The 20,121-nt window shown below is 40.8% G+C and overlaps 1 protein-coding gene across 1 annotated transcript; it reads right to left on the bottom strand.

The window, feature by feature from the left end:
- Nucleotides 1–331: 331 nt before the first annotated feature.
- Nucleotides 332–17,606, bottom strand: LOC145349750 (histamine N-methyltransferase-like). The gene is made up of 6 exons (XM_080198283.1): nt 17,470–17,606; nt 11,629–11,684; nt 8,838–8,945; nt 5,038–5,168; nt 2,743–2,836; nt 332–672 (listed from the first exon to the last, which is right to left on the bottom strand). Exons 1-6 carry the CDS (start codon nt 17,604–17,606, stop codon nt 332–334), a joined length of 867 nt encoding a protein of 288 aa, XP_080054409.1.
- Nucleotides 17,607–20,121: the final 2,515 nt, after the last annotated feature.

Below are 20,121 nucleotides of genomic sequence, written 5' to 3'. Positions count from 1 at the left end.
TCCGATACCACATCTTACATTAATTAACTAAAATGAGGTTACCATAATGAGCTTACCGCGTCAATACAACGGAAAATGTAGAACAAAACGATCATTTGTAAGATTTATCAAAATGATTCAGTTACAAGATGATATTTTAAAAGCTCTGACACTTAAACAGGAATTTTAATTTTAATTTTCATGAATTATTGTTTATAACACTGAGAGCCATACAATTCAAAGCACAATCTAATAATTACTTGATCTTAACAAACATGGAGCATTAATATATAAATACTTAGAAAATTCTCAGTGCATTTATTTGGATACTGACTACTGAACAGAAATCCAATTAATAGTCAATCACTATGAAATATAAATTATTGTTGAAAAGAACTTTCCCATTTTGCTCTCTTGAGCACTGAGGTTGACGTAGATAATGAAGAACTTCCTCCTTCAGGTCTGCTGGGGCAGTTTTCCTAAAATCAACTACATGCGTAAGGAAATCCAACAGACGTTCCCCATTTTCATTTCCTTCGATGAAACACTCAGTGATAACCAAGTCAGAGGATAACTCATAGATCTGATACTTTATTCTTATTTCATCAAGTGCTTTGTGGACATCCAGGAAAAGATAACTGCTAAGAAACCGGGATCCATATTTTTTCCAAAGTGAATGGTATCCACCATCATCTGGTAATAGTAATATTTGAAATTTATTTGCAAGAATGCATCTATCCAATCGATATACTGATATTATAGGATTACTGAGGTGGTCATAGTATCAAGAGGTTTAAGTTAGCAATGGAAAAAGAGATGTGACAATCCAGGGTAAAAATGACTAGTTGCTGTAACGCAACCTTCCATGGAATGAGAATGGATTAGGCACAGGTAAATTAAAATCAGAGATTGGCAAGATTGGAACAATGAGCTGCTTTGAATATTTCTCATCAGTATTTACTGTTGAGATCAGCATGGATATTAGGGAACTTGGGGAAATAAATAGTGATGTCTTGAGGAGTGCACCTATTACAGAGAAGGAGGTGTTGGTAGTCTTCAAGTGCATCAAGGTAGATAAATCCCCAGAACCTGATTAAGTGTATCCCAGGACATTGTGGGAAGCTAGGGAGGAAATTGCAAGTCTCCTAGCTGAGATATTTGAATCATTGATAGTCATAGGTGAGGTGCCTGAAGATTGGAAAGTGGCAAATGTTGTGCCTTGTTTAAAAAGGGCTGCAGGGAAAAGCCTGGGAACTACAGGCCAATGAGCCTCACATATGTGGTGGGTAAATTGTTGGAAGGTATTTTGAGAGACAGGATCTACAGACATTTAGAGAAGGACTGATTATGGACAGTCAGCATGGCTTTGTGAGTGGAAAATCATGTCTCACAAATTTGATTGAGTTTTTTGAAGGGGTAACAAAGAAGGTAGATGAGGGCAGTGCAGTTGATGTTGTCTACATGGACTTTAGCAATGCCTTTGACAAGGTATTGCATAGTAGGTTGTTGCATAAGGTTATATCTCACGGGATCCAGGTTGAGGTATCTAAATGTGTATAAAATTAACTTCTTGAAAGAAGCCAGAGGGTGGTTGTAGAGAGTTGTTTTTCAAACTGGAGGCCTGTGACCAGTAGTGTGCCTCAGGGATCAGTGCTAGGTCCACTGTTATTTGTTATTTATATTAATAATTTGGGTGAGAATACAGGAGACATGGTTTGTAAGTTTGTAGATGACACCAAGATTGGTGGCATAATGGACGGTGAAGAAAGTTCTCTCCAATTGTAATGGGATCTTGATCAACTGGGCTGGTGGGCTGACGAATGGCAGATGGAGTTTAATTTAGAAAACTGAGAGGTGATGCATTTTGGTAGATTGAACCAGGGCAGGACTTACTCAGTTAATGGTAGGGTGTTGGGGAAAGTTACAGGACAAAGAGATCTAGGGTACATGTTCATAGCTCCTTGAAAGTGGAATCACGTGGACAGAGTGGTGAAGAAGGCATTCGGCATGCTTGGTTTCATCTGTCAAGAACATTGAATTCAGGAGTTGGAATGTCTTGTTGAAGTTGTTAAAGACATTGGTAAGGCCACACTTGGAATACTGTGTGCAATTCTGTTCACCCTATTATAGAAAGGATATTATTAAAGTAGAAAGAGTGCAGAAAAGGTTTACTAGGATGCTACCGGGACTTGGTGGTTTGAGTTATAAGGGGAGGCAGGATGGACTGGGACTTTTTTCTCTGGAGCATAGGAGGCTGAGGGGGTGATCTTATAGAGGTCTATAAAATAATGAGGGGCACAGATCAGCTAGATAGTCAGTTCCTTTTCCCAAAGGTAGTGGAGTCTAAAACTAGAGGGCATAGGTTTAAGGCGAGAGGGGAGAGATACAGAAGTGTCCAGAGGGGCAAATTTTCACACAGATGGTGGTGAGTGTCTGGAACAAGCTGCCAGAAATAATAGTAGAGGCAGGTACAATTTTGTCTTTTAAAAAGCATTTAGATATTTACATGGGTACGATGAGTATAGAGGGATGTGGGCCAAATGCGGGCAATTGGGATTAGCTTCAGGGTTTTTAAAAAAAAGCCAGAATAGACAAGTTGGGCCGAAGGGCCTGTTTCCATGGACAAGTTGGGCCAAAGGGCCTGTTCCATAGTTTGGATATGGTCAAACTACGTTCCCAGCAGGGGAAAACATTAATTTGCATGTTCACACATCAGAAGGACTGGACGTGTTCACGCATCAGAAACACTGGCCAATCACCTACCTGCTGTCTGTATTATTAGAAACTTGCCATTAGTTTGCAGAAGGCTGTGGAAGTACGTGATGGTATCATGCAAACTTTCTACATAATACAACATCTAGAGAAGAAAATACAATGTCAGAAATGCTAATATACTTTTATTTAACCTATATTCTTCTCTCAAAATTAATTGCAGTGCATCCCTCATTGCGTTTAACAACCCTGGCATTGAAATTTCATTCAGACAACAGTGGAATTATGCATGCATCCAATTGGAAGGTTTGAAGGTGGTGTAAACTTTCTCCTGCCTGGATTAAACACAGTTTATCACTTTCTAGTCGCATGGAAATGTGAGTTAATGCAGTTAACGTAAGAAAATGAAGCAAATATTTAAGAAATTATATTACATGAGAATTAGCACAAATAAACCAGGCTGATAGTAACAGTGGCCCAGTGAAATCACTTTTATTTGCAGACTCAGAGTTTTGTGTGACTTTTTGGAACCAAATAATGCTTGTCTAAATTCAAGTTACAGTCCCATGTGGTTAACAAGCACATAACTAAACAGCATCAATTGATCTATGAGCATGGACAGTGGACAGTGAACAGTGACAACTTATTAACTGTTGGGTGGGGTGATCACAGCCCATGCTGCTCCTGTCCCATTTCCCACAAAAGGTAATTTCCAGTATGAGTCGCTGGATTGTTACCAGGAAGAGAAAATCTTTCTTCTATATCCCAAGTCTGCTAAAGCCAATTGTCATGACTCTCATTCCAGCTGAAATACACTAACCCAGCCTCAAAAGAACAAAGAAAATTACAGCACAGGAACAGGCCCTTCAGCCCTCCAAGCCTGCACCGACAATTGTCCACAAAGAAAATTATTGGGAGCGACTCTCCCAGACTGCTGCGCTGCTCTAGCAGCATAACAAGCCGGCAGACTCAAACAGAGGCCGTTTAGTGGGCTCCCCACTGGACATCACAGCCTCCACCCGTCTCCAGCTGCCATTGGCAAACCGGAATTACCTGCTCTGTACTAGAAACTGGCACAGAGCTGTAGAAATTATTAAAATGAGAATTTGCAAGTCGTCAGTGGGCTAGAGACTGAAGTATCCGGGCCCGTGGGCCTCTTGCCCACCTCCCGCAAAATCAGCACTTTTATGCAAAATCAGCACTTTGAATTTTTTGGGGAGAATCCCATCAATTGTCTCCTTTTTTGATGGAAAAAAAGAAGACACTCCCCAAATATATCTCACAAGCAGCATCAAACACAGGACAGTTTGCTCTGGGTTGGGTTTGAAATGAACTCCCAGGTGTGTGCCGAACAGACTGTTCCCAAAAGATTTGTTACCCTAAAAATTGCACCTTTTGAAACTTTCTCAATTTAATTTGTTTCCTTCTCCTAATCTGCTTTTCATTGACACTTTTAATTATGCAACTGGAGAAGACGACCATTCAGGACTCTTCTATGGCCTTGTTCATCCCGGCAACTGGAAAACCCTACTCAAAGTCAATGAACCATTCCATGGTTCATCCCTTGCACGCTTCAGTTCTCATGGTGGGCGGAATGAAAAAATTCTGATCGTTATGTCTGTTTTGGCTCTTTGAGAGCACCAACAGTTTCACACTTGAGGAACTTCTGATAATAATTTCACGTTCCGTTGCCCCTGAAACTCTGGTACAGCTAACTAGAATATAATAGTGAAATCCTCGGGTACAGGAGTCAAACTGGACAGGTTACATTTGAGAAGAGCATTGCTTTCTTCAGAGGGTATTTGGTGAATCCAATGTGGGGAGGGAGAAGAGTTATAGCCATTGTTTTCATCCTTGTTACATCACATAACAGCCCAAAGCTTGGATGAAAGGGAGCCCTTTAACCCATTTCAGATCATCCTTTCACATTTCCCATCCCAATGCATCTGCCCATCAATATCAACCTCCTGCTCCACTTAGTTTCTAATCTGAATGATTGTCAAATAGGAAACTTGTAGGGAATTTCTGTAATGGAAGGAAAACTGAGTGCCATGTCCAAGTGGTCGCTGGAACAACCTGGTAGATATTCATGGGCATTACCTGTCAATAAATTACCCACATATCCATTGATACCAGATGTGTCAAGGGCAGGCAGATCACCTTACCAAAGAATAATGACTAAAAGGATATTAATCCTAATGACTATGATTCATACAGTCATCAGTATATTGAACACAAAGCGACAGTTAGATGTTTGGCTGGAATTGGGTTTGCATATAGCCCTGCCTGATGGATTCAATATCTACCATTTATGCTGCTTGTAAATTTATCTTCAGCTGCTGTTACCTCAACCATGTGAATGAAATCAAACTTCTTGCTTTTGTTTCTTTCCTTGTTTTGTCTTTCATATTCATCTGAGCTCATCTGATTCCGATGGAATGAGATGTTTTGGTGCAAACACTTTTCTTCCACAAGTGCTGGAACACAGAATTAGAAAAAATCCACTTTTTAACAAATTGATATGTGAAGCATTATCTATTTTGCTATACCATTATTTAGTTCCTAGGAGCAGACATATAGGCCCAGATTTTAAACCCTGGTTTGGCTTTACTGAGTTGGGAGATTTCCCAGCTTGGCAATCCCAATCTTTAAAAATGTTCATCCTCAGGTTGAATTTTTGATCTGGTTTTGTGGAGCTGAGGAGGGTGGTGGGGCGGTTTGGAGATGGAGGATGGGGGTGTTCAGGCAGACTGACCACCCCCCACACCCCCACTGCCCCCAATGAGTCTAAGTGGGCAATCGGGCAATCCTAGAACGAATGCACATGTGCTGGGTGCAGAGGTGGGCTGGGCACAAGGCCTGACTCTGTACTCCAGCACAGCATTTAAAGAAGTTAAAAATAGTAATAAAACAAAAGATCTCTCCAACCCTCATCACTAACCTTCCTTCACCACTCTACATACTCCCTATGCACATCCATATCAACAAATGCCAAACCATGCACCCTCCCACGTCCCCATAGCCCCATGCCATCCCATGCCTCTCTACCTGCCCCATTACCTCAATACCTAATGCTAATTTATGCCAACCCTCTATTAACCCCAATTTCCCCTATATCACTGTGCAAATTCAGTGCACCTGCACCCACCCTGTTGACCCATCATCCCTCAGCTCTGTGCCAACTCATTCCAACCCATGCTCCAACTGATCACTACTTGCCATCACCTCCTCCATGCCAACTCACCTGGTATCTTTGGATAGTCCCATAAGAACATAAGAAATAGGAGCAGGAGTAGGCCATCTAGCCCTTCGAGCCTGCGCCGCCATTCAATAAGATCCTGGCTGATCTGTCGCTGCTCAGTTCCACTTTCCCGCCCTCTCCCCATAACCCTTAATCCCCTCTCTTATCAAAAACCCATCAACCCGCGTCTTAAAAATATTTAGCGAGGCAGCCTCCACCACTTCAACGGGCAGAGAATTCCAGAGATTCACCAAACTTTGAGTGAAGAAGTTCCTCCTCAACTCCGTTCTAAACCGCCCCCCTTTTATCTTGAGGCTGTGCCCCCTAGTCCTACTGTCTTTTTTGAGCGGGAAGAGTCTCTCCACCTCTATCCTATCCATCCCATTCATCATCTTATACGTCTCAATGAGATCTCCCCTCATTCTTCTAAACTCTAACGAGTACAAGCCCAGTTTATTCAGCCTCTCCTCATAGCTCAACCCCCTCAACTCCGGTATCAGCCTAGTAAACCTCCTCTGCACTCCCTCCAAGGCCAAAATATCTTTGCGCAGGTGCGGCGCCCAAAACTGCACACAGTACTCCAGCTGCCCTTGAAAGTTTTGATGTTTCTTGTACAACTTTGACAATTTTATAGCTGGACAGCTCTGTTAAATTTCCTGAACAACTGGGCAGTTCTTTGACAACTTGACAGATCAATGACTTTGTACATAAAATGTGCATAATCATGGTCCTTATTAATAATTCAAAAGGGCAATTTATGTCTCTGAAAGGTGTCCAGGCACCCCATTCAATAACAGTCCCTACCACCCCAATGTGCACCCTAACTATCCAAATGAATCTACCAAGTTCAGATTCGCACTTACCTGCTCTAATCTGTACACCCCTGATTCCACATTCCTGTTCTTCCAAAGTCTCACTTTAGTGGAAACAGCCAGCAATTTAAATGGCCAGGTGATTTTGAGAATCACACAGGTACAAACCCAAGTCCGACTCCAGTCCTGCCCCCGTGAAGACTGGAAATGCTGGGTTTGGGGTGGGACCTAGAATTTCCTGTCACAGCAAAAGTCTGGGCCAATTTCAGTAACCTCACTTTTAGGAGCAACATGAGAATGTTAATTTTAGACTCAGGAAAATAGCACAGGATTAAGCGCTGAAGTAATTTGTTTACACTTCAACATATCACACATAGCGTTGAAACTCATTAATTATTTTGTCAAATTAATAGATGGGTAACAGGGTGGGTCCAGAGGCACTAAGTCTCCATGGTAATATGGAAGAAATTGGGGTTAATAGAGGGGAACTAAGTTGGCATGGGGTATTGTCAAGCAAAACAGATCAAAGATGATTTCACAGCTCAAAAAAATCCATCTATCAGCATTGCCAGTTGACCCCAAATCTCATAGAAAGTGCTGGAATCCATCAGCAATGACATAAATTGATCCTAAATAAAGCAAGTGACTAAATCAGGCAGACATTTGGTAAATGGGTTTTCCACCAGAGATTCCTCTACCAGTTGTATTTTTTGAGCTCAGTTGAAAATCATCACTATTTTCTTAAATACCTATTCTCAATTTCTACCTACTGTGCTGACTCCTTGAGAGAACCATACAATTAGTCTTACTCCTGAGTTGGAATGCTTCCAATTTCTATTGTGCTCCATGACTTCAAATACAGAAACACAAATACATCAGTTGTCACACAACTGAAAAACAGCTCACATTAACTCATATTACACATGTGTACTCAGTCGATCCAAACACTAATGTTCTGCATGATTATATGGCTCTTATTACTGAGTGCAGGAAGCACATCTACACAAAATAGAATGCAATGAATTGATCAAAATATTTATACCAATTCTACCTCTTGATCACTACATTTGACATACTAATAGCAAATTACAAATCTCAAAAACATGCAGAACAGATTTCAGATAACATAACACCTACATCTTCAATCTCTCCCAATGAATCTGAATGTATAGAGAGTCTGCTCACAGGGACTACCTGACCATCTGCCAGGAAACTTTGGAAATTGCTCAGACATGTCCTCCCCTTATGAAATTCCTTCTCTCCTCCAGGAAAACACTGCATTCTTCACCTCTGGCCAGGGTTCAGCTCAGAAACAGGGACTGAATTTATTTTGTCCCTTTCTAGTCACGCCAGCAAGATTTTCCCATACTCCCGCTGCAGCAAATGGAGATTTGGCTTGCTGCCAATTTTTCCAGTTTCGCTGCAGCGGGAGTGTGGCATGAACAGGCAGTAAAATTGTGTCCTCTATAAGTTCGGAATTTTAATGCTTGTCTCCGAACAACATTGTGTCCTCCCTATCTGTTTCTTTCCAATGATTTATATACAGGCTCTGTGAACACAAATTCTTATCCATATTTTACTTAAGATAATGAACATTTTTGAACACAGATGACAACATAATCAGAGGACATAATAATAAATGATTGTTATTGTAGTAAATCCTCAGAGGTAGAATTCCCTTCACCAAAATCCCTTTATTTACAATTCTGACAACAGCGTACAGAGTGCTTTCAGTTAGCCATCTACACGATGAGTCCCAGGGGGACTGTCACTCCTGGTTAAGTACAAAACAAGAGGATCCCTGATTGGCCCATCAATTTGGCCCCTAATCAGGGACTTATTTTGAGGGGCCCTTAATCAGGGAGTTAATATTCTAACAGGCTGATCCCAATTGCCTGATTAAAGTTGTTACGGTTATCTTTGCTGAACACGGTTACCATCCATCTTTACGTCAGTTAATAGTAATAAAGTTTCTATGATCAATTAGAAAGGTTGTGATGTGTTCACAACCAGAAAAAGATCAATGATGATTTAATACCTCAAACAAAACTGCTGTTCTTCACCTGAAAATACTTATTTCATTAAAAAAATACCTTTGTACTTGGAGATATGTTCAGGATTAGGCTCAATCACCTCATTGTGAATTAAAAGGCCTGGATGTTTGGACTGGATTTTGCCAAGAATTTCAATGTCGATTTTACCTGAATGGGAAAACAGAACACTGAGTATGCAGGAAGATAAATGCTTTGAAATAAGCCAACACATTTTAGATAGAATAATAATCATTTGGGATTTCAACAACCTTAATATAAATTGGACAGAGGAATTAAGTAAAGTGATAAGGGAATAAATTTCCTATAATGTGTACAGGGCTCCTCTCTAAGCCTGAATATAAAAAAGTCCAACTAGGGCAGGTTTATTAAAGAATCTAGTAACAGTGAATTACCCAAGCAGATAAGAGAAGTAAAATTAGGGAACATCTAGGCAATATCTAGTAACAGTGAATTACCCAAGCAGATAAGAGAAGTAAAATTAGGGAACATCTAGGCAAGATCTAGTAACAGTGAATTACCCAAGCAGATAAGAGAAGTAAAATTAGGGAACATCTAAGCAATATTGATTATAAAGTAATATGCTATAAGAAGATAATAGAGAAGGATATAAATGTGACAAAACAAGATTAACAGATTGGGGAAAAACTCATTTTGAGGGGCCAAGGAGCAAACTTAGAAACACAAAATGATCAACTTTATTGGCAAAATACGATGTAGAACAATATTTTTGAATATCCTGTAAATGTTTCCCAGGGTGCAGGAAAATATCTTCCGTTAAAAGGAAGAACTAACTAAATATCAGTGAAGCTCTATGGAATGAATAAATGCATAAAGGAACAATTGTGTGTTGGGAAAGTATCATTTACTAAGTACACAGAGATCAGAAATGTGCTTGAGTTCCATACCCTTATCCTCATTCTCTCAGATGAAGATGGGATGTGAAGTATTCATACAACACTCTATGTCCTCTGGCCCCACCCACAAATTGTCCTTTGGTCCCTAATGTGCCCCACTTCTCCCTAGTTATTTTCTTCCCATTGATATTCTTAGACTATCTTAGAATTTTCCTTACATTTACCAGCCAGAACTTTCTTATATTCCTTTTTTTCTCTCCTATTTGCTTTCTTAAGCTTCACCCTGCATTTCCTGTATTCCATTAATGCCTCCACTGATTTGCTCCCTATGCTAAAAGCTACTCTTTTGCTTCTCATCATATACTGAATATCTTTAGTCATCCATGGTTCTCTGGGCTTGTTACTCCTTCCTAACAGCCTAGAGGGAATATGTTGTGCCTGCACCCTCCCCATTTCCTTTTTGAATACCCTCCATTGCTCTTCTATAGATTCCCCCACAATAACTCTTCCCAGTCTACTTTGGCCAGATCTTGCCTCATTTTACCAAAATTCGCTCTCCCCCAATCCAAACAAAATAGAAGCCTGTGATCTCAGTAGGGCTATTAAAGGTTGGACAAAATATTAGCACAGGTAATAATCGAGAGATGGCAGATATATTAGATAATGTTCTGCTTCACTATTTACCAGACAGACACTGAGCGAAGAACTATGTAAAATAAAAAAGGGAAAGTGCTGAATGATGTGGGTAGGGAGCAGAGATAAAATGAAATCCCCAAATTCTGTCTGTTTTGTCTGTAATCACAGTAAGAAGTCTCACAACACCAGGTTAAAGTCCAACAGGTTTATTTGATAGCACAAGCCACAAGCTTTTGGAGCACTGCTCCTTCATCATGTGAGTGGGAGTTGTGTTCACAAATGAGGCATATAAAGACACAAAGTCAATTTCCAAGATAATGGTTGGAATGCAGGTAATCAAGCCTTAAAGGTAAAGACAATGTGAGTGAAGAGAGGATTAAGCCAGGACAATTAGTGAGATTTTGCAAGTCCAGGCAAGTCAGGGGGGGTTACAGATAGTGTGACATGAATCCAAGATCCCAGTTGACTCACATTCCAACCATTCCCTTGTAAATTATCTTGCCCCGATCTGTCAGTCTCCCCATTTGCTGGCTAGCTCAATCGCTGGCCAGCTTGGGACCCCCACAGTGCTGCCTCTCCAGCACCCCCTCACCATGCCCCAATCATGGCCCCCACAGCAATTCCCGGGCCAGCTCCCTTACCCCTGTCCTGAAGTGCCCCAAGGCATAGCCCAACCAGCTCAACCCAGCAGACACCCTCCCTCTGACCTCCCCCCCCACCAGGTCAGACCCACCCAGAGACAGCCCCATTCCCCTCCCCCAGCGGACCATCTCCCCCCAGCCCGCCCCAATTGCTGTCCTCCTTCCATCCCAGACCGATTCAGTCTCCAGAATGGCAGTGGGACCCCACCCACCCTCACTGATTACCCTAGGCTCCGCCCACAATAGGCCCCACTCATTTGGCACTGCCCGATGCCCAGAAGGGTGGGGTGAAAGATTTCGATAATAAACTGATATACATAATTAAAACAAGTTACTTAACCGCCTTACCGCCAGTTTCCAGCGTGGTCTGACCGGCAACTGTTTGCCAGCTCTGGGAGATGCGCATGCGTTCCTGGCGTATCCCACCCTGACCCACCTGAAAAGTTGCGGGTCACAATGGGAGAATCGCAGCCCCAGTGTACAAGGATCCATCAACACACAGTAAATCTTTTAACTTAGTGTGTTGTAGTAAACATACATTTGATTAAATACCCCGTGTTGGACTCAATACTCATTATCTTGGTATGTTGTAGTAAGTATACATCTGATTAAATGCTGTGCGTTGTATGATAAATTACATCTCTAATGAATTAAAATATTTATCATTAGATACAGAACAATGGACCCGACAGGACCCACCTGAACCACTTCCTACCCCCAGGACATTGAGACTGGAGCTTCCTTTCTTCCCAATGCTGCAAAATAAAAAAAAAAGTTTTATTTTGAACTGACCTGAACCAACCTACAGTGACATTTATAACAAATGTTTTCACGAATTACAGTTCTGAAGATCTTAATTTTAACATGCAAAAACCTAGTGATTCTTCTAAACTTCCGCAAAGCAACAGTTGTCAAATCATTTGAACCATTTAAATTCATAATCAAGAAGCAAAATTATCACACTTCTCTGCAGTAACAAAGGCAAAACATATAGCATTTGTTGCAATCACACCTCTGAAGCTGATAGAACTTTTGAAGTTTAATATTTAAATACAGAAACCTGGAAGTTCCAATCAGTAATTCCAAGCTTGTCCAGAGTATTGGCCATTGTGATCGCTCCAGTTTGCAGTCAATTAGAAATCATTGAACTCATGGGAAATTTCCCTCCTGAATTTTTAACGTTGCAGACAAATTCTTTAAAATGTTCATCTTTATGAATGAGATTTAATTCAATTTTTAATGCCGTACTAGCTTTACAATTACTGCTCAACAGCCTGACTGACCCTGAAAGTTTAATTTTATATTTGGTGCAGGTCAAGTTTATCAATTTTCTTAGAACCATAGAATCCTATAATGCAGAAGGAGGCCATTTGGTCCATTGAGTTTGCACCGAACACAATCCCCCCCAGGCCCTATCCCTGTAACCCCATGCATTTACCCTAGCTAGTTCCCCTGACACTAAGGGACAGTTTAGCATGGCCAATCCACCCAACCCTCACATCTTTGGACCGTGAGAAGAAACCAGAGCACCTGGAGGAAACCCACTGCAGACGCAGGGAAAATGTGCAAACTCCAAACAGACAGTGACTCTGGCTGGGAATTAAACCTGGGTCCCTGTCACTAAGAGGCAGCAGTGCTAACCACTGTGCTGCCCCAGATTATTAAGAAATTCTACGTATTTTAGCTTTCACATTAACCCTGCCCCAATCATTTACTGTGCTATTTGTAAAATACAAAAGTTAAAGGACTCCATTGTTATTTCCTGATTTCCTGGAAAACTCAGAGCAGCTTATAGTCATCAGTTCACCAAAACACAGATTCTTTACTGCAGGATGTGCTTTCAGCTAACTGGTAAAAGTTTCAAAAGAAAAACATGGAGAGAAACTTTTTTTAGTTATGCTTCTAACACTGCAGCCAAAAAGAAACTCGAAACAACTGTTGTCATCTGACCAACCTTTTTCTCCTCCCACCCCAATGACATTACCTAAAGCTTTTCAAAAAAACCTTTTCTTAAAAGGGCACTAACGTCGCACCTCCCCTGTTAGAAAGAAAATAAACCATCAACATCCACAGGTGGTTTCATTTTTCAAACCCTTTTTAGTTTCACATTACTAGTACTCTATAATAAATATACATACATTTTATAAAATCAAAACATGCAAACATAACAGCAAAAGAGTCCATTTCCATTCTTGTCTTCCGCCATCAAACACTCCTTTTTTTATCACATTCGTGAAAAAGCATCGGCAGTCACATTTTCTGCCACGTGTATAATTTTTAGATTAAATGGCTGCAATAATAGACTCCATTGAAGCAGTCTGGCATTTTTAATCTTTAGTTTTTCCAGAAAGGTCAACGGATTATGATCGGTATACACAATTGTCTCAGACGAATTACTGGCAACATAGATGTTAAAATGTTATAAAGCTAGCACCAAACTCAAGGCCTTTTTTTCAATCATTGAATATTTCTTCTGGTGATCATTCAATTTTTTGACAAAATACCCACTAGACCACTCTATTCCTTTGTCATCATCTTGCAAGGGCACAGCACCTACATCCACATCACTCGCATTGATAATCACCTTGAATGATTTTGTGTAATTTAGTGTAACTAACACTGCAGCAGTGGTTAACACAGCCTTCAGGCCAGCAAATGCCTGTTGACACTCTGCCGACCACTGAAATTTCCTATCCTTCTTTAGCAAGTCAGTCAGTGGAGTAATCTTGCTGCTAAAATTCAGCACAAATTTATGGTAAAAACCACGCAGGCTCAGAAATCTGAGTATTTCCCTTCTTGGGAATTCCCCAATGACTTTTGTTTTCACATCCTGTGGTGCTGTCTATCCATGTCCAATTGTGTGGCCGGGGAATGTGACTTGGCCTTTTCCAAACTCACCAAGACCTCCTGAAGTCAATCAAATTATTCCACCAGATGCTTCAAATGTTCTTTCCACATCTGACTAAAAATCACCAGATCATCTGTGCACACCACACAATTGGGTAGTCCTGGAATGACTGTGTTGGTTAATCATCGATATGTGGCTGGGACATTTTTCATGCTAAATGGCATAACCTCAAAACTGCTATAAATCATTTGGTGTCATGAAATCTGAAATCTCCTTTGCCCTTTCAGATAAAGGTACCTGCCAGTAACCTTTGAGTAAATTCAGTTTGGAGATAAAAGTGAATTGTTCCGCCTCCTCAATGCAATCCTCCAGTCGTGGAACAGGATAAGAGTCTGATTTTGTAACTGCATTAACTTTCCTATAGTCTACACACAATCGTTGGATACCGTCTGGTTTCAGTACCATCACTATGTGGAATGCCACTTGCTGCAACTCGCTTCAATTATGTCAGTTTTATGTATACTTTCGATTTTCTTTTGAACCTGTGCCAATTTTAGAGGGTTAAGTCTATAAGGATGTTGTTTAATTGGAACAGCATTTCCCACATCTACATCATGTATAACCATTCTAGTACTTCCCAATTTATTCCCGCACACTTGTCCATGTGATTATTAATAACTTTTTCAGGTCACTTCGATTTTCCTCTGGAAGGTAACTCAGTAATCTATCCTAATTTTTAATAATGTCCTCGTTACCTAATTTAATTTGAGGAATATCAAATTCAGAGTCCTCTGGATTTGGTTCTTCCCTGAGTTATAACCATTAAAATCTCCTCCTTCTGCTCTCCTTCCCTATCAAAATATCTTTTAAGCACATTCACATGACACATTTTGTGAGTTTTCCTTCTATCTGGCATTCATATCAAATAATTCACCTCACTCAATTTCCTTTCAATTTGATAAGGCCTACTAAACCTTGCTTTTAAAGGTTCACCTATCACTGGTAGCAGTACTAAGGCTTTATCCCCAGTAGCAAAAACTACGAATTTTTGATATCTTATCTGCTTCCTGTTTCATCACATGCTATGCTACTTTTAAATGTTGTCTAGCCAATTCATCTGCTCTATTCAACTTTTCCTAAAATTTATACACAGTCTAATAATATAGTCCCAGAATACTGACTCACTAATTTCTCCTTAATCAATTTATGTGACCAAAAATCAATTGAAATGGACTGAATTTGGTTGACTCATTAGATGCATCTCTAATTGCAGTGAGTACAAATGGAATTCCTTTATCCCAATCTTCTGGATAATCTTGACAATAAGACCTCAACGTTGTCTTCAAACTTTGTTGCCACCACTCTAATGCTCCTTGTGATTCTGGATGGTGCACATTTGATTTAAATTGCTTTATTCCTAAGTTATCCATAACCTTGAACAAATTTGATGTTAAATTTGATCCTTGATCTGATTGCATTTCTGTGGGTAGTCCATATCTAGTAAAAAATGGAAGTAACTCCTCTACAATCCTTTTAGCTGTAATATTGCATAACGGAATGACATCTGAGAACCTAGTAGACACATTCATTACAGTCAAAAAATACTGATTCCCACTTTTTGTTTTAGGGAGGGGTCCAATGCAATCAATTAAGACCCTTGTGAATGGTTCCTCAAATGTTGGAAAGGGTATTTTGGGTGCTGATTTTATCACTGCTTGATGTTTCCCATTACTTGACATGTTTGACATGACTGACAAAACTTAACTATATGCAGTCCAGACCAATAAAAATGTTCTTTGGTTCCACATTACCCGTATTGTATAACCATTCTAGTACTTCCTAATTTATTCCCACTCACTTGTCCATGTGATTATTAATAACTTTTTCAGGTCACTTTGATTTTCTTCTGGAAGGTAACTCAGTAATCTGTCCTAATTTTAATTAATGTCCTTGTTACCCAATTTAGTTTGAGGAATATCAAGTTCAGAGCCCTCTGGATTTGGTGCTTCCCTGGGTTATAACCACTAAAAATTTTTATTGTATTTTGTAACTTGAGTTTTCCTTACTCCCAAATGACCTCCTATTGGTACCTCATGTGCTACTCACAACAATTCCTTTCTATACTCTACTGGCAATACCACTTGATGAACTTCTGCCCACTTTTCATCTGTCTAAGTATGTAAAAGTCTCCATTTCCTCATTAAGGCATCATTTTGAAAGTAATAACACTCTGGTATACACTCAAATTCCTCTTCTGTGTATGCTTTCTGATACAACTGTTTTATTTCTAGATTTATCTGTTGTAACTCTGCCAACTTTTCCAAACTAAAAATATCCACCTCATTCTCCACCTGTTCCTCTTTGCAAATATCTGAGCAAAATCGCTTCTGATAATTAAACTTCAACTTTCTTATCTTCATTCTTTAATTCCTCCTCTTGTCTTAACCTGTGACTGTGTGACCTTGTTATTACTCAATCAGGAAGAATCACGGGATATGCATCCTTCAACAACTCAGTTGTTTGATTTTCCACCAGCTTTTCAATCACAGTAGTCATGACTCCCACCTGCAATTCAGCTATATCAGTACCCACAATAAACTAATCCTGGACAAAATAATTTCTGAATTACTCCTAATACCACTTCACCACTCTTCACTGGTCTCTCCAACCTCACCTCATATAATGGAAGACTACTCTTCTCACTCTGAATTCCACATATTACCACCTTTTCTGGCAATACTCCTCCCAAACTACATAATGCTGCATATTTTACCATCAAAGATTGCTCCTGTATCTCTTAAAATCTTATCTTCTTTATCTTCTCCTCCTGGTATACATGAAAAAACTCTACTGACACAAGTAAATTCCTTCAAGAGATCTGACATCTTCTTATCAGTCAAGTCTTGATCAGTCTTTTGCTTCAATTGGGCTTTCCTTTACCACTTTAACAAACCCCACTGGCTTCTGCTGTTTTACCACATCAGTCTGCCCAATGCTTTTCTTAAACTACCAAGACTGTGAGTTTACATGGCCTAATTTATTACAGTGAAAACATCTGAGGGTTTTCATTTCTCTTCCACCCTCCTTTTTAACCTGAGATATACCATCTTTATTATCTCCCACAAGATGTCTTTTACATTTACTACTCGAGTGTTTCCCTTTTCCCATTTCTATCCCTCACACACTGAAACTGATGACAGAAACCAAACTTTGATTTATGGACTAATTCATTATCATCTGCCTTTCCTGCTGAGTGCCAAAATCCTCCATTCCCTCTGGCAGCGGGACAGGAGCAGAGGAGATTGTAGAATCCTATTGTTTAGAGTTTAACAGGACAATTGTATCTGTGCCAAACATCAAGTACCTATGGATTCAAATCCAATTTTCCAACACAATTTTCCAAGTCTTTCGCATTGTTTGTTATGTGATCTCTCCCTGTCTGCAATTTTGTACGGTTAATATTTGCCTTTGGAATAGGCATAGCCTTTATGAATCTTTCAATTTATAAACCAATCTTCTAACTCCCAAACAAGAATGTAATTGACTATTGCAAGCCAATGTGCAAATAAAAGCAGAACATTTATCTGTAACCAACATAAACTTTAAAATAGCTTTGTGCTGAATAAGTACAGAACTATATGGCACTAAACCCTTTTTAGATTCCTCATTTCAAAACAGGATCTGCAACATACCTGGCTATTACATCTGGCAGAATCTCGTCAATGAACTTTCCCATGCATTGATGTTCAGTGGAGCGTTCCAAAAACAGCTCAAATGACTTAAGATACCGATGAAAATCTAAGGGGAGGGGTTTCATCGATGACTCCATCTCTAGTTCTTGAAGTAAAGAAAAGGTAACAGTTCAGTTCACTTTGAGTTTTGAAATATATAAAAGAAAACTGGATATGGATGCTGCCTTGACCTGACTGAAGTTCAGTCATAACATTCTGAAACATTTCAAATATTGACTCTCACATTTATGCTCTGCTCAATTATCCTCTTCCTGTATTTGTTTTACTGTCAAGTCATCGTGCCCTGTCTCCACAAAGTTCATTACTCCCTGATCCTCCAATAATATTTCCCTCTGTAAAAACGCCCCGATTCATAATCATCACCATCCCGTTAAACTTGGTATTTCACATTGTTCTGTTGCTCCCACTGGATCAATCACAGATAAGGGTGCTCTGGGAACTGAGAAGGGGTACAAGGCAGGAAGAAGTGATGGGAGTCTCGTGCATTGAACAGCCCAAAGTTACTGTAATCGATAGGAGTTGTTTTTGGCAGATGCGCTCACAAACATTCACCTGTTGCGTGGAGCACTTGAACCTTTCCTGGAACTGCTGTTCGGCAACAGCACCACATTATGTTCATTGTGGTCGGCGCAACTTGTGGGCCGAAGGGCCTGTTTGTGCTGTAGTGTTCTATGTTCTAACTCCAAAGTCATTTGCTCTCATTCCTGGTGTTTTTCTGGTTCTGTGCAAGAATCACACTGCTTGGAGTGTACTAGAGCCCCAAAGAATGCAAAAAGAAGATAGAAGACCAACTATGTGGACAAATTGCCATGAAGTTTCAAGACAAAAAGACAAAAATGGTGATAGATTCTAACTCAGTTACAACAATCTAAAAAGCATGCTAAACTCAGAAATGTATACTGCATTCAAGAGAATGTTGGTCTATATCTGATATCAAGAACAAGAAAAGAAGAGGAGGCTTTGGATTTAGTTTCAGGAAAAGACACTGGGCAAATGCAAAGGATATTGATGGGAGATTATTTGGGTGGTGGTGATCATGAGCTGTAGGGCACCCCTAGGCCAGGATTGCAATGGGGGGGGCAGAGGGAAGCAAATGTGGGGAACATTTGGTAGAGGAGCAAAAGGATCTTGGAATACAAATGATTCAATCGCTAAATGTTGCATAGCAGGTTAGCAAAACCATAAAAAAATTAAGTTTTATTTCTAAAGGAATAGAACTGAAGAGTATGGAAGTTATAATAAAATGTCACCTGACCTTTATTAGACGACACTTAACAGCTTGCAGTTCTGGTAACCATATTATAGAAGGGATATACAGGCAGTGAATAGGGAACAGAGGAGATTTTCACAGATGATACATGTATGCATAGCCATAAGAGAAATGATTGACAGGCTAAGTCTCTTTTCTCTTGGAAAAAAGTAATCGGAGGGGTGACCTAATAGAGATCTTATTATGAAAGGCTTTCACTGAGTGGACACAGAAATAATTGCCATGATTCTCCTAAAAGTGCTGAATTGGCAGGAAACCTGATCTAAGTCCCTACTGTTTTCTCAGTTAGTATCCTTAAGTAAGTCCTCAGTAAGTCCCTTAGTATCCAGGGATGCGTAGGTTAGAGGGATTCGTGAGTATAATATGTAGGGATATGGGGATAGGGCCCGGGTGAGATTATGTTTGGTGCAGACTCGATGGGCCGAAGGGCCTCTTTCTGCACTGTAGGGTTCTATGGTTCAGCTGAATCTCTGCATTCTGTGCACTGCAGAGGTGCCAGTTGTGAATATCATTAAAATCCTGCGGAGGTGGGGCCTATTCACACCTGAGTTTGACAGTTCTGGAACTCTGCATGCACAGTGGTCCCGATCTGTCAGTCTCCCCGTTTGCTGGCCAGCGATTGAGCTAGCCAGCCTGGGACCCACACAGTGCTGTCCCTCCAACCCCACTTCCCCACGGTTCGATCGCAGCCCCCATAGAAATTCCAGGTCCAATTCTGAACCTTCCGTCCCAGAGCATCCCGATGCACAGCCCAACCCCCAGCAATGGTAATCCCCCAACCCCCTCACTCCAGCAGATCCCACCCCCTCCCGCACTGATCCCTCTCAGGGTCAGATCCTGCTGAGAGACACAGGCCCTCCTAGCAGACCACCCACCCAGCCCGCCCCAATCACTGCCCTCCCTCCATCCCACACCAATCCTGTCTGCAGAGTGACAGTGTGTGACCCCCCACTCTCACCGATTGCCCCTAGAATGTGCCCACAATAGGATCCGCCCCCTTGGCACCGCCCAGTGGGTAGTGCCAAAGTGCCCCCTGGGCATGGGTGCTTTGACTGTTGGGCAGTGCCAGGGGGCACAGGCTGGCACTGCTAGGGGGCCCATGCCCTGGGGCACCACCCCCCTGCCACCTGAGGATCCCGATTGTCCCCCTTCATTCTGGTGGGGTCACCCGCCCGTTCCCTGAATGTGGTGAGCTAGTGTAAACCCCGCTGGAATGAAATACTCCTGGTGGGATGGGAGATTCAATCGGGACCTGAAAGTTCCCGATAATGAACTGATAAGCATGTTTAAAATACATTTTTAAAAGATTCAAATGACTTACC

The sequence above is a fragment of the Carcharhinus amblyrhynchos genome, chromosome 11, assembly GCF_965287045.1.
Source record: "Carcharhinus amblyrhynchos chromosome 11, sCarAmb.v2.hapA, whole genome shotgun sequence".
Lineage (NCBI taxonomy): Eukaryota > Metazoa > Chordata > Chondrichthyes > Carcharhiniformes > Carcharhinidae > Carcharhinus > Carcharhinus amblyrhynchos.
The sequence above is the reverse complement of the archived record's forward strand: the minus strand, read 5'-3'. Positions and strand labels throughout refer to the sequence as shown.